The sequence below is a fragment of the Urtica dioica genome, chromosome 9 (assembly GCF_054948205.1).
Source record: "Urtica dioica subsp. dioica isolate 48M chromosome 9, U.dioica_male_clone48M_v1_H2, whole genome shotgun sequence".
NCBI lineage: Eukaryota > Viridiplantae > Streptophyta > Magnoliopsida > Rosales > Urticaceae > Urtica > Urtica dioica.
The window spans coordinates 25012098-25032327 of NC_142764.1; the positions used below are offsets into that span (position 1 = coordinate 25012098).

Sequence of the window (20230 nt, forward strand, 5' to 3'; positions counted from 1 at the left end):
ATAGGCCACTAACATGATTTTCAAAAGCAATCTAATTTGAGATTTGTAACTAATTAAGCCTATTCAAATTTAAGAATTTCATTTTGTCATAAGTTTCAGATTTTTTTAAGTTCTAGCCATTCTGCTTATGTGGCACATTGTTTATACCATTTTTACCCTTATTAATTAGTTAATATAATTTATTTTCGAAATTAATAAAATCTAATTTATTATTCAAAATCTCTAATTATTAAGACATAAGATATCTCACTCTCTCTCTCTCTCTCTCTCTCTCTATCTATCCCTCTCTCTCTCTCTCTCTCTCTCTTTTCACGTTCACTCTCTCTCTCGTTAATATAATTTATTTTCGAAATTAGTAAAATCTAATTTATTTATTTATTCCGAACTTGTTTAATTTCAACATAATTTGTTGTAAACCAATCTATTAAAAATGAAAGAGAACGCTCTGTTTTTTAGGATTTTCCAGCTGTCAGAAAAATAAACTCTAGAATTTCTCAATAGAAGCGGTCACCGCCACGACCCCTCCGAGCTTCGGACGCCGCCACGACGGTGAGTTCCGACCTGGAGGGAGCCCTCCCTTTCTACCTTTTTTTCTTATTTGTTTTTATATATTTTCAGTTCTTGAAATAAAATGGGGTCTTCACCATTGTCATTGTCGTCTCTGACGACATCAATCCATTGTCGCAATTGATGGGTATTTCCTTCTCCGACAGGCCTGAAAATTTAGTCCACAACGCTTCTTTTGTGTGATCTTGATGGTCGGCTCTGCTCGGCGATGATGGAAACGTTGGGTTGCAGGGTGGTGCATGGCGGAATGTCTAGTCGGCTGCGGGGTTTGATCGGTGGTGTTCTCTCCATTGGTGTCGAGAAGATCTGCTTTCGTTTCTCTCCGGTATTTTGAGGGTTTTTTGCTGTTTGTTTTCTTTTATCCCTCTTTTTAGTTGGTTGAATAATTTAATTTGTGATTGTTAATTTCATAGTTTGATTTTGATGGGAGACGGATTAGCTGTCATCCCTCGTCTCGTTATGGACTTCTTGGTAGATGTTGATTTATAGAGGCTGAAGATTCATTTTTTTTCATGGTCATTGGACCTCGGTTGAGTGTATATTTCATCAACTATTATCAATATGTTGAAAGAGCACTATGAGTGCTCGAATGTTAATGTGGTATTCGATTTTTCCCTTATCGGAAACGTGCATAAGATGAACGTTTATATGTATCTAGTGTTAAATTCACTTCGACTTAGGTCTTAATTATGCTATGTAAATTATTTTTCTCCTGTAATCAAACGTATTTTACTTTAAATCTAATGATAGCCCGTGCATTTTCTCAAAAAATAAAATAAAAGAGAAAATAGAAATATCTACAATCCTTCTGTATCCTCCATCAAACATAGTAGAGCACTAGAGCGTTCCATATTCATTTCATCTCACCACACACATTATGATAATTCAGCCTGTCACTTACATGGTTTAATCCGTTTTGGCGACACGTATATGAATAATGATATGGAGTGAAACTTTGTCGTACTAATCTCGCGCCACATATTATTATGCGAAAACCAAATTTAAATATATATGAACATCGAAAAAAATGAAAGAACAAAAAATATCTCAACACTCAATGTCTTCACTCCACATTATTGACAATCCCTATTTATCTTTCCCAACGCCTCTCCCCTAACTGGCCCACACCAAAAATGGACGCATTGTCATCCACATTCCTCACAACACCCTTTACTGCCAAAACGCTCCGACCGAGAACCACAACCGCCGCGAAACTACTCGGCACCGGTACCACCAACATCTCCAATGTCTGGACCGAAGACAGACCATCGCCGGATCCGACTCCGACGACTCTTCCGGGGGCGATATTCAACGCCGTCGACGGAATAATCAACAACTTCATCGACCCGCCTCGCCGGCCCTCGGTGGACCCCCGGCAGGTTCTCTCCGACAACTTCGCTCCCGTCCACGACGAGCTCCCCCCGACGGAGTGCGAAGTCGAGCACGGCGCGATCCCGGAGTGCCTCGCCGGAGCCTACGTCAGAAACGGCCCGAACCCTCAGTTCCTCCCCCGCGGGCCGTACCACCTCTTCGACGGCGACGGTATGCTCCACGCCCTCCGCCTCCCCCACGGCGGCGGAGCCCCGACGCTCTGCAGCCGTTACGTCAGGACCTACAAATACTCCGTCGAGCGCGCCGCCGGCCACCCCCTCATCCCCAATGTCTTCTCGGGCTTCGCCGGCCTCGTCCCCTCCGCCGCCCGCGGCGCCCTGACGGCGGCGAGAGTCGCCGCCGGGCAATTCAACCCAGTGAACGGCATCGGCCTGGCCAACACTAGTGTCGCCCTCTTCGCCGACCGACGCCTCTTCGCCCTCGGCGAGTCCGACCTTCCCTACGAGATCGCCCTCACTCGCTCCGGAGACATCGTCACTGTCGGACGCCATGATTTCGACGGGAAGCTTTCAGGGACCATGACGGCCCATCCGAAGGTGGACCCGGAAACCGGCGAGGCCTTCGCGTTCCGGTACGGCCCAGTCCCGCCGTTCCTGACGTTTTTCCGGTTCGGACCCTCGGGAGAGAAGCACGGCGACGTCCCCATCTTCTCGATGAGAACGCCGTCGTTTGTCCACGACTTCGCGGTGACAAAGAGGTACGCGTAAATTTTGAAAAACCGGTTGAACCTTTAACCATTTAAACGGTTATTTGTTAATCATTTTCTAAATGGTTGACCGGTTAAACATTTACCCATTTTATAACCATTAATCATTCAAATATAAGTAGGTTAAAGTGAAATATTTTTGTTTCGGGGGATATTTTGTATATAGTTAGGGTAAAAATAAGAAAAAAAATTAAATTTGGGCCTATATTGCCTCCGTCCCTGGATTCAGCCAATTGTTTTTTTCGAATCGTTCTCCAATTAACCGTTAATTTCAATATTTTTTTTTTTGGTAGTTGATTAATCGCAGTTAACCATCAAAAGAATTAATTATAATTAACTATTTGACAAAAATAAACTGATTAATTAAAATATAAATTAATCCACGTTTAATTTTAAGTTTTTGACCGCTTAAAATGTCCACCTTTAGATACGCGGTGTTCTCGGACATCCAGATCGGAATGAACCCGATGGAGATGATCGCCGGGGGCGGGTCTCCGGTGTCGGCGGACAGCGCCAAGGTGCCGAGGGTGGGCGTGATTCCGAGGTACGCGAAGGACGAGTCGGAGATGCGGTGGTTCGACGTTCCTGGGTTCAACATCATCCACGCGGTCAACGCGTGGGACGACGGCGACGGCGCGGTGGTGTTGCTGGCGCCGAACATCCTCTCCGTGGAGCACACCCTGGAGAGGATGGAGCTCATCCACGCCGTCGTCGAGCGCGTCAGGATCGATCTCCGGGCAGGTGTCGTTTCCAGGACTCCCTTGTCCGCTGCCAATCTCGATTTCGGTGTCATCAATCCCGCTTTCACCGCCGCCAAGAACCGGTAACTAATCGCTGTCATACATTTTGGATTTTATAAAATTTTCAACTATATCCTTTTTTTTTCTTGGCTGTTATTGCACATTTAGTGGTCCAAACTCTATATTTTTCGTTTAAGCATTGAATTGGTTGGCCTTTCACATTACGGAAACGTACACAGGTCTCTAGTATTTTCGTTTCAGCATATAATTAGTACTATATATGTAAATGATGGGTTTTTATTTTATGTTAAAAGAGGAATTTAAATGGTTGTTGTTTCATTGAAAAAAGAAACTTTTACAATAAAGTGAGCGTCAAGTAGATCTTTCTAATCAATCATTTTTTTTATATAACTTAGCATTTAAGTTTTGTTGAAAAATAATCACCAAATAGGTAAATTAGAGAATCTTTATGATTACTCTTTGAATTTCATTAATTAGTGGATTTTAAAATGTTGGTGTACGTACAATTGGTAGATACGTGTACGCTGGGGTGGGAGATCCGATGCCGAAGATATCCGGTGTGGTGAAGCTGGACGTGGAGAAGGCCGACGAGGCGGGAGGAGAGTGCACGGTGGCAAAGAGGATGTTCGGTCCGGGCTGCTTCGGCGGAGAGCCATTTTTTGTGGCTAAAGACGACGCCACCGACGAAGACGACGGCTTTGTTTTGTCGTACGTTCATAACGAGGGCACGGGAGAGTCGAGGTTCTTGGTCATGGATGCCAAATCGCCCAACCTCGACGTTGTTGCCTCTGTCAAGCTGCCTCGCCGTGTGCCCTATGGCTTCCACGGAACCTTCGTCAAGGAAAAAGACTTCACATTTCAATGATTAACGTATACATACAAAAATCAATCCCTGATGTTGATACAAATATACAATAGTTAGAAAAGAAATGTATATTCGTCATTTGTAATTAATATACTTAAGGGCCAATTACTCTTATTCCCGGCATTAAACCATTTTTAGTATGGATGTGTTGTGATACATTTAGATGCATTGTGAGCTATATTTCGATTTTCTATATTCAATGTGACCTTAAGGGTTAGTTTTAACACAAGGGAACTGGCTTCGACGTTGGAGGGAAGCCCTTGGGAAAAAGGATATACGACGATGAGGTCTTGTGCGAGCTTGTCTTGACGAGCTGTGGATGCTCGCTCGGCTTGGCAAGGACCGAGTGCGTGGGCTTAATTAGTAGAGAATGATGAGCACTTTGCGAAGATCTTTCTTGGTGAGCATCCGTTCAGGCGAAAGATAAAAGACCGACTGGCCGAGTTGTTGTTGACAAAGAGAGTGATGGAATAGAAAAGAGAGGGTATTATAATGTTAAATAAGTGTAATAAAGGTTATTTAAGGGTTTAAAATTTATATTAAGTCAAAATCCAAAACAAAATAAGAGTAAGAGGCAGTTTTGCTTCATAAATATCATTTCAAGTATAAATTAAATGTATAAGGGTGATATTTTTTAAACCTAAGGTATATGTTAATGCGATTTTTTGCACAATATTTGCGACTTATACATATCGCGGAGAAGTTCGGCTACACGCGTCATGAGATTGAGATCATCTTCCCTCGGTCCCAAAGAAATTAGAGCTATCAAGGGGTTAAACCCGCAAGATATCAATTTCAAAAGTTCTACAGTCCAAAAAAAAAAGCTTAAAACTTGTTACAAAATCTTCAAATAGAATCAGATTCAAAGATTTTGTGACTGCTCATACTTATCACAAAAACACACTATCTTGTCACAAACGTGCAAGAAAAATATATAGCTTGAAAAATAGTAATATCACTATAAAACGAACTATTTTTGCAATTGGTTCAAAAAACACTATCGCATGGAGTGGAATTAATTTTTTAATTTAGCTCAACGGGGGCTTTTAGTTCTTAGTTGGTTCCCCTCTTCGTGCTCTATCTCCGCGTATTCTCAGTTCTCTCAATCTAATTCATTGGTTTAGGTTAGCTCATTTCAAAAGAAAGGATTCGAATCATTTACACAAAAAAACACAAACGAGCACCACCGAGTGTTGTGGTTCCAAGCTAACTCCCAAGTGGTTTGGAGGGCTTGGTCCCGAGTTCGATTCCCCCAAAAATCAATTGTCTGTGTGACATTGTGAGGAGTGAGAATCGCTTGGGACTGGGTGGCCTTCGGCTTCTGGAACTATACTAGGCATTTGGTGGGGCTGCTTTGACGGAGCCAGTGCTTGCGCTGGTAGGTCGCTCTAGTGGATTGCGTGGAATGCCGATCTGGACGACCTAGAAAATCCGAACATGAGGCAGCGGGGTAGGCAAGGTCACCACTTCCGTCTCCACCTTTTTTTTCTTAAAAAAAAAAGCACAAACGAGCAATTATTGTGTATGACTCGAGTATCAGTGTCCAGCAGCATGCATGCAAGTTGGTTTGTCTAGGTTAAAATCAACTCTTTCGTCAGGTGGTGAATTATTTCACTCCGATCGTGGAATTCATCGGCATCACTCGAAATTTCACATTCACAGAGTTCGGACAAGAGAAACAAAGCAACAATCACCATGTAGGTTTGATTTCTTTCACCCTTTTTTTCCTCCTCCTTCTTTTGCTTTATTTGTTCTTAATAAAATGATAAAAAAAAATGAGAGTTATGATTCTAGATTCACATCATGGTGTTATTGGAAGGAAGTGGAAGTGCCACTTCCAATAAGGCCTTCTAAATGCTTCTTGGAACTGATATTTCCGTTAGGCTAATTGGTGTCTTCCATTGTTTAATGGAAGTGCAATTTTCATTAGGTTTAATAGAAATATGGATTTCCGTTAATTTCTATTAAATAATTAAAAAATAAAAAAAATCATATTTAAATGAAATAGATTAGACTGCTAAATTTTAAAAGAAGGTACTAATATGTAAACTGAATTTCATCTTTATTAATATTAAAAAAAAAATAAATAAATAAAAACATTACAACAATATTATGAGTAAAACATTACAATGAGACTACATTTCATTAATAGTCATGTGTTTCAAAGTTTATATCGAAATTATAAAAAAGATCGATGTTCACAAATGTTTCTTGAGAACGTTATTCGTGTTGACAACAATCGTTGTAAACGGTGAGTGCCTCGACATTTCGGGTTTCAAACTCTGCCTTCGATCGTCAATGATGCGACCCGAACTACTAAATGTGGACTCGGATGACACCGTTGAAACCGGGATCGAATGTACGTATCGAGCCATCTTAGACAAGATCGGAAACATGTTTTCGTGTTGACGCCACCATGCCAGCAAGTTGAGGTCGTCTTGGTTCATGGAGGCAGATTGTTGAGAGATGTGTAGAGCGATCTCGTCGTGTTCAGCGTCTCTTGAGTGGGTTGGGGATGTGGTGACGATCTTGGAGATGAATTTCCGTCCCGTGCAAAACAAGTTATATCTCGGAATATTCATTTGCTTGTTGATGAGTGTTAGGGTGGACTCGGCCCGGGACATGTTGGAGCTGGTAATACCTGAAAAATGAGTAAAACTCTTCCACGACCTTAGCAAGATCATGTGTAACGTAATCTTGTTTAGTATGACGTTTTAAATACTGTAAAAATGTCAAATAACCCTCAAATTTTATTCGGGGGTTTAGAATGTATGCAAAACCATATAAGAAAGAAATTTTTGAAGTTCTCCAATATTTAGAAAATTTTGCTCTCTTAGATTCGATGCGTGGTTGAAAGTTTTCAAAATGGTTGTAATCATGAAGATGTTAGACAATTTTTGTGACACTATGTATCGCTAAATAAGATGTGGGTGTGTAAACGGTGGATAATGCACATGTTTCATTGTAAAAAAACGTGAAGAAAATGAGTAAAGACCTTAGCCACTGCGATGTCTGTTTCGGTTATGTCATGGTCTCCGTTTCTGTTCACGTATTCATGTGTAACATCTACATATCTATCGACCAAGAAGGAATTTGAGCTCCACTTAATCATGTTATCGGTGTGGAAGTGGTTCCACATTTTTCAAAACGTGATTTTCTTTTCTTCTTCGGTGTTGAGGTATTGGGTTTTCTTATTCTTCGGGAGCTTCGTATGGAGGAGGTGACTGGTGTTGAGGTGGTGGAGGAGGTGGCTCATGGTGAGGTGGTGGATGAGGTGACTCGTGTTAGTCTTGAAATCTACATAGTTATTCTTGCTATACGAGGTAAGGGTCTTCAGGTGGATGTTGGTGGGAGCTAGAAGGTTGGTCATCAATTGGATGAGGATGATGATATTGTGTGTGATATTGTTCGTGAATTGGACGAGGAGGAGGAGGAAGTTGTTGTGAAAGAAATTGTTGTAGATATTCTGGTTGATAAGGGGAGATCGGGGCGAATCGGGCTAATTCTTGAGGGACGTTTGGAGGATGCCATTGTGGTCGTTGGAATTCGATGTAATTGAGATTTTAAGAAAGGTTTAGCTAATTTTGTGAAAATTGGTTTGGTGGAGAGGTTTGTTGAACTTCTTTGTGTTGCTCATCTTGTTGTTGTGATTGCGATAGCGTGAGAGTGCGACTAAAACTTTAACACGATTCACGTGAACCTCGAAGAGAACCTCAGTGAGATGATGACTCTCCATATATTATAACCTTTTTATAAACTATAATATATATTTGTATGACTTAAGTATATAATAAAAAGTTTACAAACTTAACTATGTAAAATTAAGTATAACACAAACTTAAGTATATAAAAAAAAATTATAAATATAACTTAAGTATATAATAAAATTTTATAAACTTAACTATATAAAAAAAAATTAGAACAAACTTAAGTATAGAATAAAAATTTATAAACTTAACTATATAAAATGAAGTAGAATACAAACTTAAGTATATAATAAAATTTTATAAACTTAACTATATAAATAAAATTAGAATACAAATTTAATTATATATTTGTGGAGAATTTGAAAGTTTGAGAGAAGTGAATGTTTAATTTGTGATTAAAATGGTTAGAAATGAGATGTATTTATAGGAGAAATAAATAAATGGGTTAAAATTTAATACATTGTGTAAATTCAGAGGTCTAACGATCAATAATGGTCAAATTTTTTCAGCCGTCTAGATTAAAACCGTTGGTGATCTAATGGTTGAGATTAATTAGAAAAATTTAAAAAATTGAAAAGAGTCGCTGCTTTATTTCATCTCCATCTTTCTCCTTCTCACCCCAACGACACATTTTCCCTTCCGTCAACTTCCGACACACACCTGCTACTTCTGACAAGTGTCGAAAGTCTTTATGCTGCTTCCAGCCTTATCGGCAGCTGGCATTTCCGTCAGGCACGAGGAAGACATGGAAGACCTTCTTTAATTATCTTTTTAGCTATAATGACGTGTCATATGGATCATGGTCATATCAGCTATAACGGTTTTATAACTGTTGTATTTAAAAGCTTTTGTTATTTCTTTTTCTCAATCAACAATAATAATTCAGTTTTTCTTTTGTGAAATTCCTCAACCAAGAAGCTCTCTGCTTCTTCTTTTCTTCTTCTTCTTTATCCCGAAATCTCTGCTCTCAGATCCGAAGATTCAAAAAATTCTTCCTAATTAATTAGAAACTGATGAGCGTTTGTTGTGTATCTTAGTGACTTGTGGATGTGCCTTTGCAATGCTCGTCCAGTCGCAGAAGGCAGGCTGGGAACTAGCATATCATTCCGCGGTGTTAGAAGATGTGGAGCCTAAAAATACTAGGAGTGAAAAAAGTCCCACATGGGAAATGAATAACAACTTTATAAACTCTAAAAGTGTATAAATAGGGGCTCATAGGATGTATTTTACTCATCCTTTGTGTATCTTAGTGACTTGTGGATGTGCCTTTGCAATGGTCGTCCAGTCGCAGAAGGCAGGCTGGGAACTAGCATATCCTTCCGCGGTGTTAGAAGATGTGGAGCCTAAAAAATACTAGGAGTGAAAAAAAGTCTCACATGGGAAAGGAATAACAACTTTATAAACTCTAAAAGTGTATAAATAGGGGCTCATAGGATGTATTAAACACTTGTATACTCACATTCCTATTCCTTTTAAGAAGATATTCAACCTGGATTCGACATCTGACTTCGACCTCGTCAAGCTGATCGGTCACTGTGCTGCAAGACTTGTACAACGGTGCTCGGGGCTTGGATATTTTTTTTCCTGGTTTGTTTTTGGTTTTGGACGTATGGGAAACTTTAAGCTTGATGCTTGTTAGTATACATCTACTTGCTCGTATGAATAGAGAGGTTTTCAAATCAACTCGATGCGAAGCATCGCTCTCATATATCAATATAACATTGAAAGAATTCTTTAAATGTGCAAACCATGCTCTCATATATCAATATATCATGCTCGTATTTTACGCAAGGAAAGACTAATCTAGTGCTGCCACACGTTTTTGTGGTCCATGTTAGACTAATCTATTGCATTTGTAGTGTAATTATTTTTAAAGTACTTGGGGCATGTTTTGGCTGGTGGTACGTAATAGATTATTAAAATTCATTGTTACCTGAACTTCTACGTTTATATGATTTTAAATTCACACTTATATGTTCCTTCCGTCCGAGTCTATAATCCATCCCTTTGTCGGAACTTCTACTCGAAAACCGGGTTCCAATACAAATGTTTTTACCTGAACTCAGTTTTTCAATAGAAACACACTCAAACCATTTTTTATATTAAAAAAAATCCATTGTTTCAAAACCAACCTTCAAGTAGACAGCATGAGGCGAATTAACATGGTTTCCATTGTTCATCTCCATCATCAAAGCGAGTAAGGGAAACTTTTGGCAGTCTCTCATGTAGATCAAGTCTATATAGCCATCTGAAAACTACACCATCAGCAAAAGAAAAAGAAATAAAATTAAACATTTGCATATAAAAGGAGATGTAAAAAAAACCGGGTGACTTGAAATGAGGCCAGACCTTGGCCTTCGGTGCTGCCGTAGTATCTTCACTCCCCCACGGTACGTTGTGAAGCCACACTGAGACAAACGGTCCGTTAACAGTTCTCCAATCCATACTCTCCAAGTTGATATCGGGTCCTTGGTAGGCGAGACTCTGAACTTTCACCTCATCTGAGCCATAAGCATTGTAATGGGTTCTCCGTGATTCTCAGACCCGGGAGCAGGGACAAAAGAAATACTCCCATTGTAGCGCCTCAAGCGCAAAACTTGTTGAAGACCCTAAGGAGTTGAAATAATTATGCACATAATTACTTTTCTCAATGGGTTAGCAGCTCAGTTCTCAATGGGTCAAAACTCTGTTATAAACGAATGTTGGACAAAAAATGCTGGAACATACATAGAAATCAAGATGAGCGCTTCCCATCCACCGATACTTTTCAGATTCAATATCAATATCAATATACATTGAAAATCTTGTGAGAGAGTGCGATTTTTTTTATTATTATTTTATTTATTCTTTTTCTTTTTCTTTTTAGAAACATCATATGCTCTTATAATCAATAACAGTGGAATCGGATTGAAATTCGAGCTCACCCCAAGCAAGCATCAAAACGCTGAAAATTTTGATCTACCCTTGCAAGACAGTGGTTACGTCCAGAGAACGCTTATGGCCTACAAGTTGTCAAAAAAACGAGAATAAATTAACTCCTTGAAAGCAAAAATGAAACTTTGGCAATCATCTTTGTCAAAAAAAACATTGACTATTTTTTAATACAAGAGTAGGTTATTCGGCTATTGCAACTTGCCAATTATCTAGCTTTTTTTTTTTTTTTTAGGATCTAGCTCAAGTTTTATTTATTGAGAAAATAACAAACCAAGTCGAAGTTAATTAAATTAACATAATTAGGTTAATTAATTTACTTTGGTCTAAAAGACTATATTCCGAAGTAAGTTAAATTAACCTAACCAGTTAATATAATTTACTTCGGCCTGATGAGATATTTTTTTAATAAAATGAAACTTTAACTATTTTTTAAAAGGAGGGTGGGTTATTGGATTATTAGCCTAAATGTCTTGTATTTGTTGCAACTAACCAATCCTCTATCTCATTTTAAAGATCTAGTCAAAGTTTTATTTTATTAAAAAAAATAGCCAATTAGACTGAAATAAATTAATTAAGTTGGTTGGGTTAATCAATTAACTTCGGATTAGTAGGCTATTTACCGATGTAAATTAAATCAAGTTAATTAGTTAATTAATTTACTTCGGCCTGTTATTTTTATTAATAAACTGAAATTTTGACTATTTTTTTTTTAAGGAGGGTAGGTTATCAAGCTTAGTGGACTATTTTCCTAATAAAATGAGAATTTGGAGTAAATCCTTAAAATGAGATAGAGGATTGGCTAGTTGCAACAAATTTTTATCGATTCTTATAGCTTTTCTTGTTAATACCTTCTATTTTGAATATTCTAAATTATGTAGAGCTAGGTTCTAAAAAACTGCATATCAACTTCACCATTTTAAGTTAACGGGTACTAGATCGGGTAGACTTTTTTTACCCCTTTGTATTATACAATCAAAAGTCAATTTTTTTTTTTTGGTCTTCCACGTCAAACTACATAATCAAAATACATGATTAAAAATGTATATATTGTTGATGTCGGAATCCGAGCTTCCAACGATCACAAAGAAAATTAGGATAAAATATTTATTATATTTTTTTTTAAATTTAGTGGATCTCAAAAAACTTCGTAATTGAAAAAGGTTGCTAAACATAAAGACTAAACGTAAATTTAAACAAGAAAGAAATACTTTATTGACTTCAAGACTTTTTATCGTAATTAAAGGGTAATTTAGCAAAATAGTCAACTCAAACTTTTAAAATTGCTAAATAGCCAAAGTTTTGTAAATACTAAGTAAATAGCCAGTTGTCATTTAATACACGTCCAAATTTACAAAAACGCCCAAATGATTTTCCGCCCAATCGTCACAGCTGTTGACTTAAAAAAAAAGGAAACGTGATTCCGAGAATCGAGGACAGTAATTACTTCAATTTTAAACCGATCAACTTCACAACCGCTTTTCACTCGGCAATTAAGAAAAACAAAAAAAAAATATTTCACCCAAAAAAAGTTTCCAATTCGCTTCACTCTCTCCAACGAGCTGCATTCATCTTCTCCGACTACCGATTTCGGCCAGGGGATCTCAAACTGGTATGCATGTGTAGAGTTATTCCTATTGTAACTCGTATTTACAAATGTTCATCATCGATTTACACAATAAAACAAGGAAAAAGTGATTTTTTTGGATCGGTTATGAAATAAGATGGTTTTGATTATTCTTCTTCCTCTGGGTAATGTGTCCGTGGTTAATGTTCATTTATCCTAAATTTTTCCCAAAACCCTAATCATCACAATGAAATACTGGTGATCCGGCTATTGTGGTTTAAATTCACCTTTGCATGTGTCATTGTGTATAGCTATTGTGATTGAAAATATGTTAAAAGTTTAGGGGAACCCGGTTGAAGAATATATTTTCTTTTGATTTCCATTTTTTAAGGTTTTATGTAAATCCTTGTTTACTGCTAGATAAACCCTAATCGTTGCAATGGGTGTTGGTGGTTCGGGTATAATGTCTAAATTTTTTGATGTGTAATGTCTAGATCTTGTTGTGTAGTAGTGTATTGAAATCATGTTTGAATGTGTGGTAGTGTATGACTAATACAATTGTAAATGTGTTTGAAGAATTGGTGTCTTTGGATTTTACAAGGAAAGATAATTGACATATTATGCAACAAATATGTGTAAATATCGGATACTCCCATTTTTTGTTACCCCGAAATGCAATCATGCTCATAGCTAACACGAGAACATCCTTTCGTGTAAATACGTTGTTGACATTGACATCAAAATTCATGGGGAAGTTTTTCAAATCAAGATCATCGTAAATAACAGTTTGTAAATCATTTAAATTACATTCTGTATTTACACCACCTGACAAAGGATTGTGATTCTCCAACCATTGGCGTTCAAAAAACTTAACTGCATTATAACAGCAAAGTAAATATACGTAAATACATTAGTAAACTGGGATGAACCTCTACAATGAATTAAAAAATTACACCACCCGATTCAATAAGAGAAAACCCAGACATGGCGTGGAAGAGAGATATGACAACGTTTGAAAATACATGTGCGTTGGAAAAAAAAGAAATTTAAATATTAAAACGAGACAAGATAAATCAAGCAGTAAATATAAGAAAATAGTATACAATAGGAAACAAATAAATTGCAACTGCCACGTCCAAATTAGTCCCTAAATAAAGGGAATCATTAAGTAGACTTGATCATGTTCACACAAGAAATCAGGAATTTAAATTCAAAAATTCCGGATAGTTATATAATTCGAATTTCAAAAAAATTCGAAATTCAAAACACAAACAGGGGCAATTTTCGGAGATGAAAAATATATAATTGGATCAAAACCTTGACTATATAGCAAATCATAACGTTTGATTTGGCTATTTTGCTAATTTTTTTTTTCTTCAGAAAGATAAGAACATCAATTATAAAATACAATTCATTAAAAAAAAACCACCATAGATCGTAGTTAAACCGCAACACATTCAGTATGGGGTCAAGCGGCTATATAGTCAAATAGAACTTAAACTTTTGCAAAATAACCATAGTTTGCCAACTATAAGCAAACTAGCCAAAGTAAGATTAATCTATGCTGTATTAAATTTAATCCCAACGAACTATAAAGACAAAATGTAAGCTTTATGAAGGCTGGATTAAAATTAATCGAGGCAGGATTAAAAGTTGTAGTACTCTCAATTGGCTATTTTGCTATACCTAATGAAACTATGGCTATTTTGCAAAAGTCATAGTTTGAATTGACTATTTCATATAATTTTTCCTATAAAATTAAAGCCTCCCTACAAAAGAGACAAAAAAGCTTAAATTTGGATGGTTTATCTTCGTGCTATTTTTGTTTCTTCAACCACCTGCGGGAAAAGAAGTATGTTTAAGTTTCACGATTTAATTTTGCAATCACATTGTGGTATTTTTGTATATATTAATCAACCCACGAACCTCATGTGTATTGCCTCGGAACACGATTGAATAATCATCTAGAGAGAATTTCGTTCGGCATAAACATGAAAAATATCAAATATTTGATCTGCCATCTGTGGAGAGAAAAAAAAAAGATTTGTAACAAAATAATATTTACAGCCAAGAAACCATGTATCAGGAAAAATCATGAACCTCTAGGAATACGGCAGCATCAACATCTTCGCCATACCACTTAAGAAAGTATTCAGATATTGCAGATGCCAAACCGTTCGCGGTCCGTTCTACATACCAAAAAAAAGTTTAGATATAGTACAAAGATTAATTGTTATACTTGTAGCGTTTTGATGAATGAATGGTTACCATGCGGAGGGGTTCTATAGAAGAATTCGCATATGTCTGTCTTAATCATCGAACATACAAGTTCCGAGAATTTGGGAAAAGGAGTTCGAATCAATGGCCAGGTTGACATACAAACCTCCAAAGCAGCTACGAAGGCCGCTCGATCTGAACCACATTCCCGATGAAGACGTAACAAATCCTTAACCGGCTTTTTTTTTTACATACACGCAAAAGATATCGAAATCAGGTATATCAAATGACAGATGGGCCGACTTAAAAAATATAAAACTCGGAGCTCACCTGGATATAATCATGACTTTTGAATACAGCTTTCTCACAAACACAAAAAGACTTGAACAACATGGCTTCGACAGCATCTAATCCATCGTTGCCTAAGGATCCAGTTTTAAAACACTTGTAAAATTTGTCTGCCACGGGACCTGAGAAAACACATGCGCCCGGTCTAGTCAGTTAGCTAATTATTTATTTATTTGTGAATGTATAGAACTGATTGAATATAAGAGAGAAAGTAGTAGTAGTACTGGTGCAGATTGTTGGTGTGGGATTGAAGAAAAAGTCCGTTATGGCGGGTATGAGTCGGGATTGGCGTTTCTCTCGAATCGGCGCAAGGAAATCATTGAAGAACGAACATCGAAGCATGAAAGATTCAATGTCGTTTAGGAACAAAATCTGTTCGGGTCTCGGTAGCCATCTTCTTCGGGTCGTCGTCGGAGCAGCCATCTCTCTGTTTGTACCAAATAATTGCCTCAACTAATTAGCATCCATATATATATATATATATATATATATATATATATATATATAATACATGCTCACAAATACAATTATCAAGAGTTAGAGTTGGATTTGAAATTCAGAGTCGGATCTTTGGATTCTGGCGTTTTTTGAGGTACAATTAGAGCTGAATTTGGAGAAAAAAAAAAGGCTTTATACTTAAATTCAATACAAAAATCGTGTTCGAGGCATTCGAGTTCGACGATTAATGTCAAAACCTGTTTTCGAGATCAACTTCGTCGCGCTAATCTCATCGTCCTTTTCCATTTTAAATAAAATAAATAAATAGATAAAACAATTGAACGAGAGAGATTCGAAAAAACTCACCTTGAGCGACGTCTTACGGTAGGAGAGATCGAGAGAAGATATCTTCGGGTTTGTGTTTTTCTTCTTGTACTTTCCTGTTTCACTTTACGATTTTGGTTATATATCATTTATGTTTTATATCATTTATATATACATTTAATTTAACTTAGGTCATACATGCTCGCGTAAGTCGGACTTCTATCGGCCCATTTACAAAGCCCAAATTATGATATTCCAACGCCACTTTATAAAGGGAAATAGAAAGGCATGCCAGTTTATAAAGGGAAATAGAAAGGCATGCTTGTGAATAGCCCGATCAACCTAACAAGAGAATAGCCCAAGTTTGAATATATTAAGTGAATAACCCAATTAATATTTCACTATCTAAATTACTCTCATATATAAGAGTAAAATTCAATTTTCCTAAAACCTAAACCTAAACTCGTTCTCATTTTCGTCCATTTCACGCCACCGATCCACTTCACGCCACCGATCGCTGCCGATCCATTTCACGTCGTCGCCAATCGTCGTCCATCCTTGTTGCTGATCCATAACGTCGCCGGCGAGATCCGCTATAGACGCCGTCAAGATCCACCATAGACGGCGTCGATTCTGTCGAGCTCCAGCGGCGGCGATGCTCGGAGAATCGACGGCTCAGATTGACTCGAAAATCGGCGAGGGGAGAGGAAATCGGCGGCGACAGAGGGGATTGAGGAGTGGCACTTTGTAAATTCGCGAATCGGTTAATTTAATTAACCTACTGGAGTGAGTTAGGTTAATTAATTAACTGATTCGTGAAGGATTTGAAATTCACAAAAAATTTGCAAAAATCATAACTTAAGTCAATTGATATTCAAAGCATTCAATTGTTTACCTTGTTCCGAATTCAATCATTTAGTAAATTAACTGTATAAAAAAAATCAGAACCTAAACTAATATTCAACCAATAAGTTAATTAATTAACCTAACTCACTCCAGTAGGTTAATTAAATTAACCTATTCACGAATTTACCAAGGGCGTTATGGTCTGAGCCGAAAATATGGACTATTTACTTAATAAAATGAAACTTGAGCTATTCCCCAATAAGAATGACAAACTTGACTAGTTACAACAAATTTCACTGCTTGTTTTGGATAGAAAAACTACGAGAATATTGCTTTTGTTTGGGAATGCATAGTATTTTTTGGAATTAAAAAAGAATCACCACGGCAGCTTTTTACAGAAAATAATTCAATACAAATTAAGGGGGCTAGAGCATCTTTTAATGTTTGCTAAGAACATATCCATTGGAGCCTTCAAACTCTTATACTTAAAGTTTTTGGACCTCTAATGAAAAACTCAAAAAGATTCATTTTAAAGTTTTCAATAGCATCCTCATATTTTATTTGAGGTGCACTATTTGAATCTTCAAAAATTAAAATTGAATAATTTATAAGTCCTACTTTTTATATAAATTGTTATAAATTTACCTCATTTTATAAAATTTAGTAAATTTATGTTTTTTTTATATAAATAAAAATATTTTATATCTACTTTAATATAACCAATTGAAATATTTTTACCAGTGGATGGATAAAAAAAATACGCATACTATTAATTTTATAAATTTAAATGAGCACAAATAATTGAAGAGTACACTATTTAATACACTATCACTCGAATTAAACAAAATACATTAAGACTTAAAAAATGTAACTTTTATTTTATTATTATTTGTGTGTAATTTATGTTTTAATCTATGTTTAATTTAAAATTTGACTTTATATAAAAATATGTTTTAATATTATGTATGAAAGTATAATAGTAGTAATATCATTAAATATAGGACTAATATGCAATATCTAAAAATTTATAGGATTAAAGTTGGGGGTCTCTATTGGAGTAGATGACCCTTAAACCCTCAAGTGGTCAACAAGAACCTCGATGCAAGAAGATAAGTTTATTTGTGTCGGACCTGTTTTATTTTGAGAGATTTGCACCAAAGTCACTTTTTATGAACAAAATTGCATTTATGTCACCATCAAAGAACGTGTTGCAAATAAGTCACTCTTATTTATTATTAGATCAAAATACCTTTAAAGTAGAACCGTAGTTAAATATTTACAAAAGAAAAGTAGACCAGAAGAAGAAAATAGAGCCACAGTTAAATATTTACAAAAGAAAAGTAGACTAGAAGAAGAAAATAGAGCCACAGTTAAATATTTACAAAACAAAAGTAGACTAGAAGAAGAAATCGATAATCTGAAGCGCCTCGACTCCGTTGGACAACTTATCGGCACCATTCTCTGCCGTGACCGCCTTTGAAGACGCTGCCGCCTTGCCTCCTCACTTCGCCGCCGTAAAACACACACCAACCTCTTCAATGTGTATTACCTGTTCGACGCGTATTACCTGTTCGACGAAATGCCAAAGCCAAAAACACGACTTCAATTCTTACCTCTTTGAAGATGATACAGAGTCTTCCGTCAGCCATTCCATTTTCGGCGAAGGTCTTCGCCGCGTAGTCAATTTATTTATTTGTTGATCATCTCATTTTCAAACCTTGAAAACTCATTCATTGCTTTTTTTTCGCCCCAAGCTTAGGGATTGTTTTCCAATGGAGTGTCGTTGTGTTAGGGTTCCGACGATCGGAAAGAAGAGAGATCGATCCGAATTCGTCAGCGATTTTCCGAGCGGCTCAGCTCCGGTCGTTCCGTCCTCTCGTCGCCATCGCTTTTGCCCCCCTCCGACCTCAACCCCGCCGGAAACGCCTCTGCTGCCTCCGCTTCCCCGGCGCCGACTTCGACTCCTTCGTCTTCTTCTTCCCCATCGGAACGAACTCCCACCACCTCGGCTTCCTCGCCGTCCTCGGTGAAGGCGGTGATGGTGAGTTCATCGACTTCATCATGGTTGAAACCATGTACTCCGTGGACTGGTTCTCCGTCGAGCCCAGTCTGAATCTCTGCCGGCGAAGACGAACACCAGGAGAGATCGGAGCACGGCGGCTTCGAGGCTGCGGGAAGGCTGGTTTTGTGATTCCGGCGAGAGCTCCGGCGAGGGTTACGGCGGCGGTGGCCTCGTCGGAGCGGCGATCGGCGCCGTGGTCGGAGCTTGAGCTAGAGAGATTAGGGTTTGGGAGGGAATTTGATGAGAGATTAGGGTTTGTGTGTGGATATGAATTATTGTTGGATATAAAATAGAAGGGTAATTAAGACATTGTATAGGTGACAAATATGCAAAAAAAAGACATTCCGCAATTTAGACTTATTTGTGATACAAATGAAATAATGCGATTTCAACGGCAAATTCCACTTTTATTTTTATTTAGAATAAATGACACTCTTGCCCCCTGGAGTTTGCCACGTTTTTCAAGTTGGTGTACGTAGTCTGAAAACGATTTTTTTCATGTTTAAACTTTGTTTTTTAACGAGTTCAATCCTTCTGTCAACAATGCCGTCTAAAAGTCTGTTAGAGCACGCCAGGTGTGGTCGAAATTGGGTGAAATTATGCAAATACCCTTATACAAGAATAATATTCAATAATATATTATAAAAAGTTTTTTCTTGTATTTAATGTTGTTTGGGTTTATGTGAATGATTGAATCGATTCAATTTCTTATTCTCGAAACCCATCTCACAGACCTAACTCGTGTTTACCCATGGCGAGTGAGAGCTCCTCAACATCGAATCGGAAGAAATCCAGATTCACAAATCCTGGTCACGACGAGCGAAGACGAGAGTCCGGTCGAGGGACGCCGACGTGCACTTGCGGCTTGAGCGGTGTCGAACGAACGTCCTGGACCCCCGATAACCTGGGTAGAAGGTTTGGGTTAATTGGAAATTGTGATATTGTTTCAGAAAAACATTTCCAAAGGTTGTGGCTTTTTGGAATGGATCGACCCTCCTATGTGTAAGAGATCCGTGCAAATAATTCCCGGGTTGCTTAATAAGATCAATATGTTTGAGGAGGATGTGGTTGCTGAAGACGAAAAAAATGAAGAAAATAATGAAGTTGGTGGTGATGGGATCGACGCAGTTGATATGCGGTTTCTGATAGCTAGTGAATTAAGAAAAATTAAGTTGTTTCTATTTGTTATCATAGTTGTATTATGCCTATTGTTGTTGAAGTAACAATGTAACGGTTGTGATGTCTATGACTGTATTTGTGGCTGTTGAACTTGTGATTGTGAATGAAAATGTGATGAGAAAGACATGGTTGTTAGAAATTTGTTTATTGATATTGTAATTGTGGTGAATGCTGTGTACTTGGTATGTGCTAGTATGACCAAAATATAACATATAAAAACTTCATAGAATCATAGCCGAACTAGTTTTAAAAGAAAGAGTAAATACTCCATGATACATTCACAAACATCAGTAGCCATAATAGTTTCAAAAGAAGGATTA

General features: G+C 37.4%; 2 protein-coding genes and 1 pseudogene across 2 annotated transcripts; 1 reads left to right on the forward strand and 2 right to left on the reverse strand.

Moving 5' to 3' along the window:
• The first annotated feature begins 1610 nt into the window (after positions 1-1610).
• LOC149386129 (putative carotenoid cleavage dioxygenase 4, chloroplastic) lies at positions 1611-4431 on the forward strand. Its single transcript, XM_089626596.1, has 3 exons — positions 1611-2656; positions 3093-3488; positions 3940-4431. Exons 1-3 carry the CDS (start codon positions 1701-1703, stop codon positions 4289-4291), a joined length of 1704 nt encoding a protein of 567 aa, XP_089482722.1. The 5' UTR covers positions 1611-1700; the 3' UTR covers positions 4292-4431.
• Positions 4432-9967: 5536 nt separating this feature from the next.
• LOC149386130 (sphingosine kinase 2-like) lies at positions 9968-12798 on the reverse strand (annotated as a pseudogene).
• A 1247-nt stretch (positions 12799-14045) lies between these two features.
• On the reverse strand, positions 14046-15961 carry LOC149386131 (uncharacterized). Its single transcript, XM_089626655.1, has 7 exons — positions 15866-15961; positions 15286-15488; positions 15044-15183; positions 14765-14951; positions 14597-14685; positions 14423-14517; positions 14046-14334 (listed from the first exon to the last, which is right to left on the reverse strand). Exons 2-6 carry the CDS (start codon positions 15482-15484, stop codon positions 14461-14463), a joined length of 672 nt encoding a protein of 223 aa, XP_089482781.1. The 5' UTR covers positions 15485-15488; positions 15866-15961; the 3' UTR covers positions 14046-14334; positions 14423-14460.
• Between the last annotated feature and the right edge of the window lie 4269 nt (positions 15962-20230).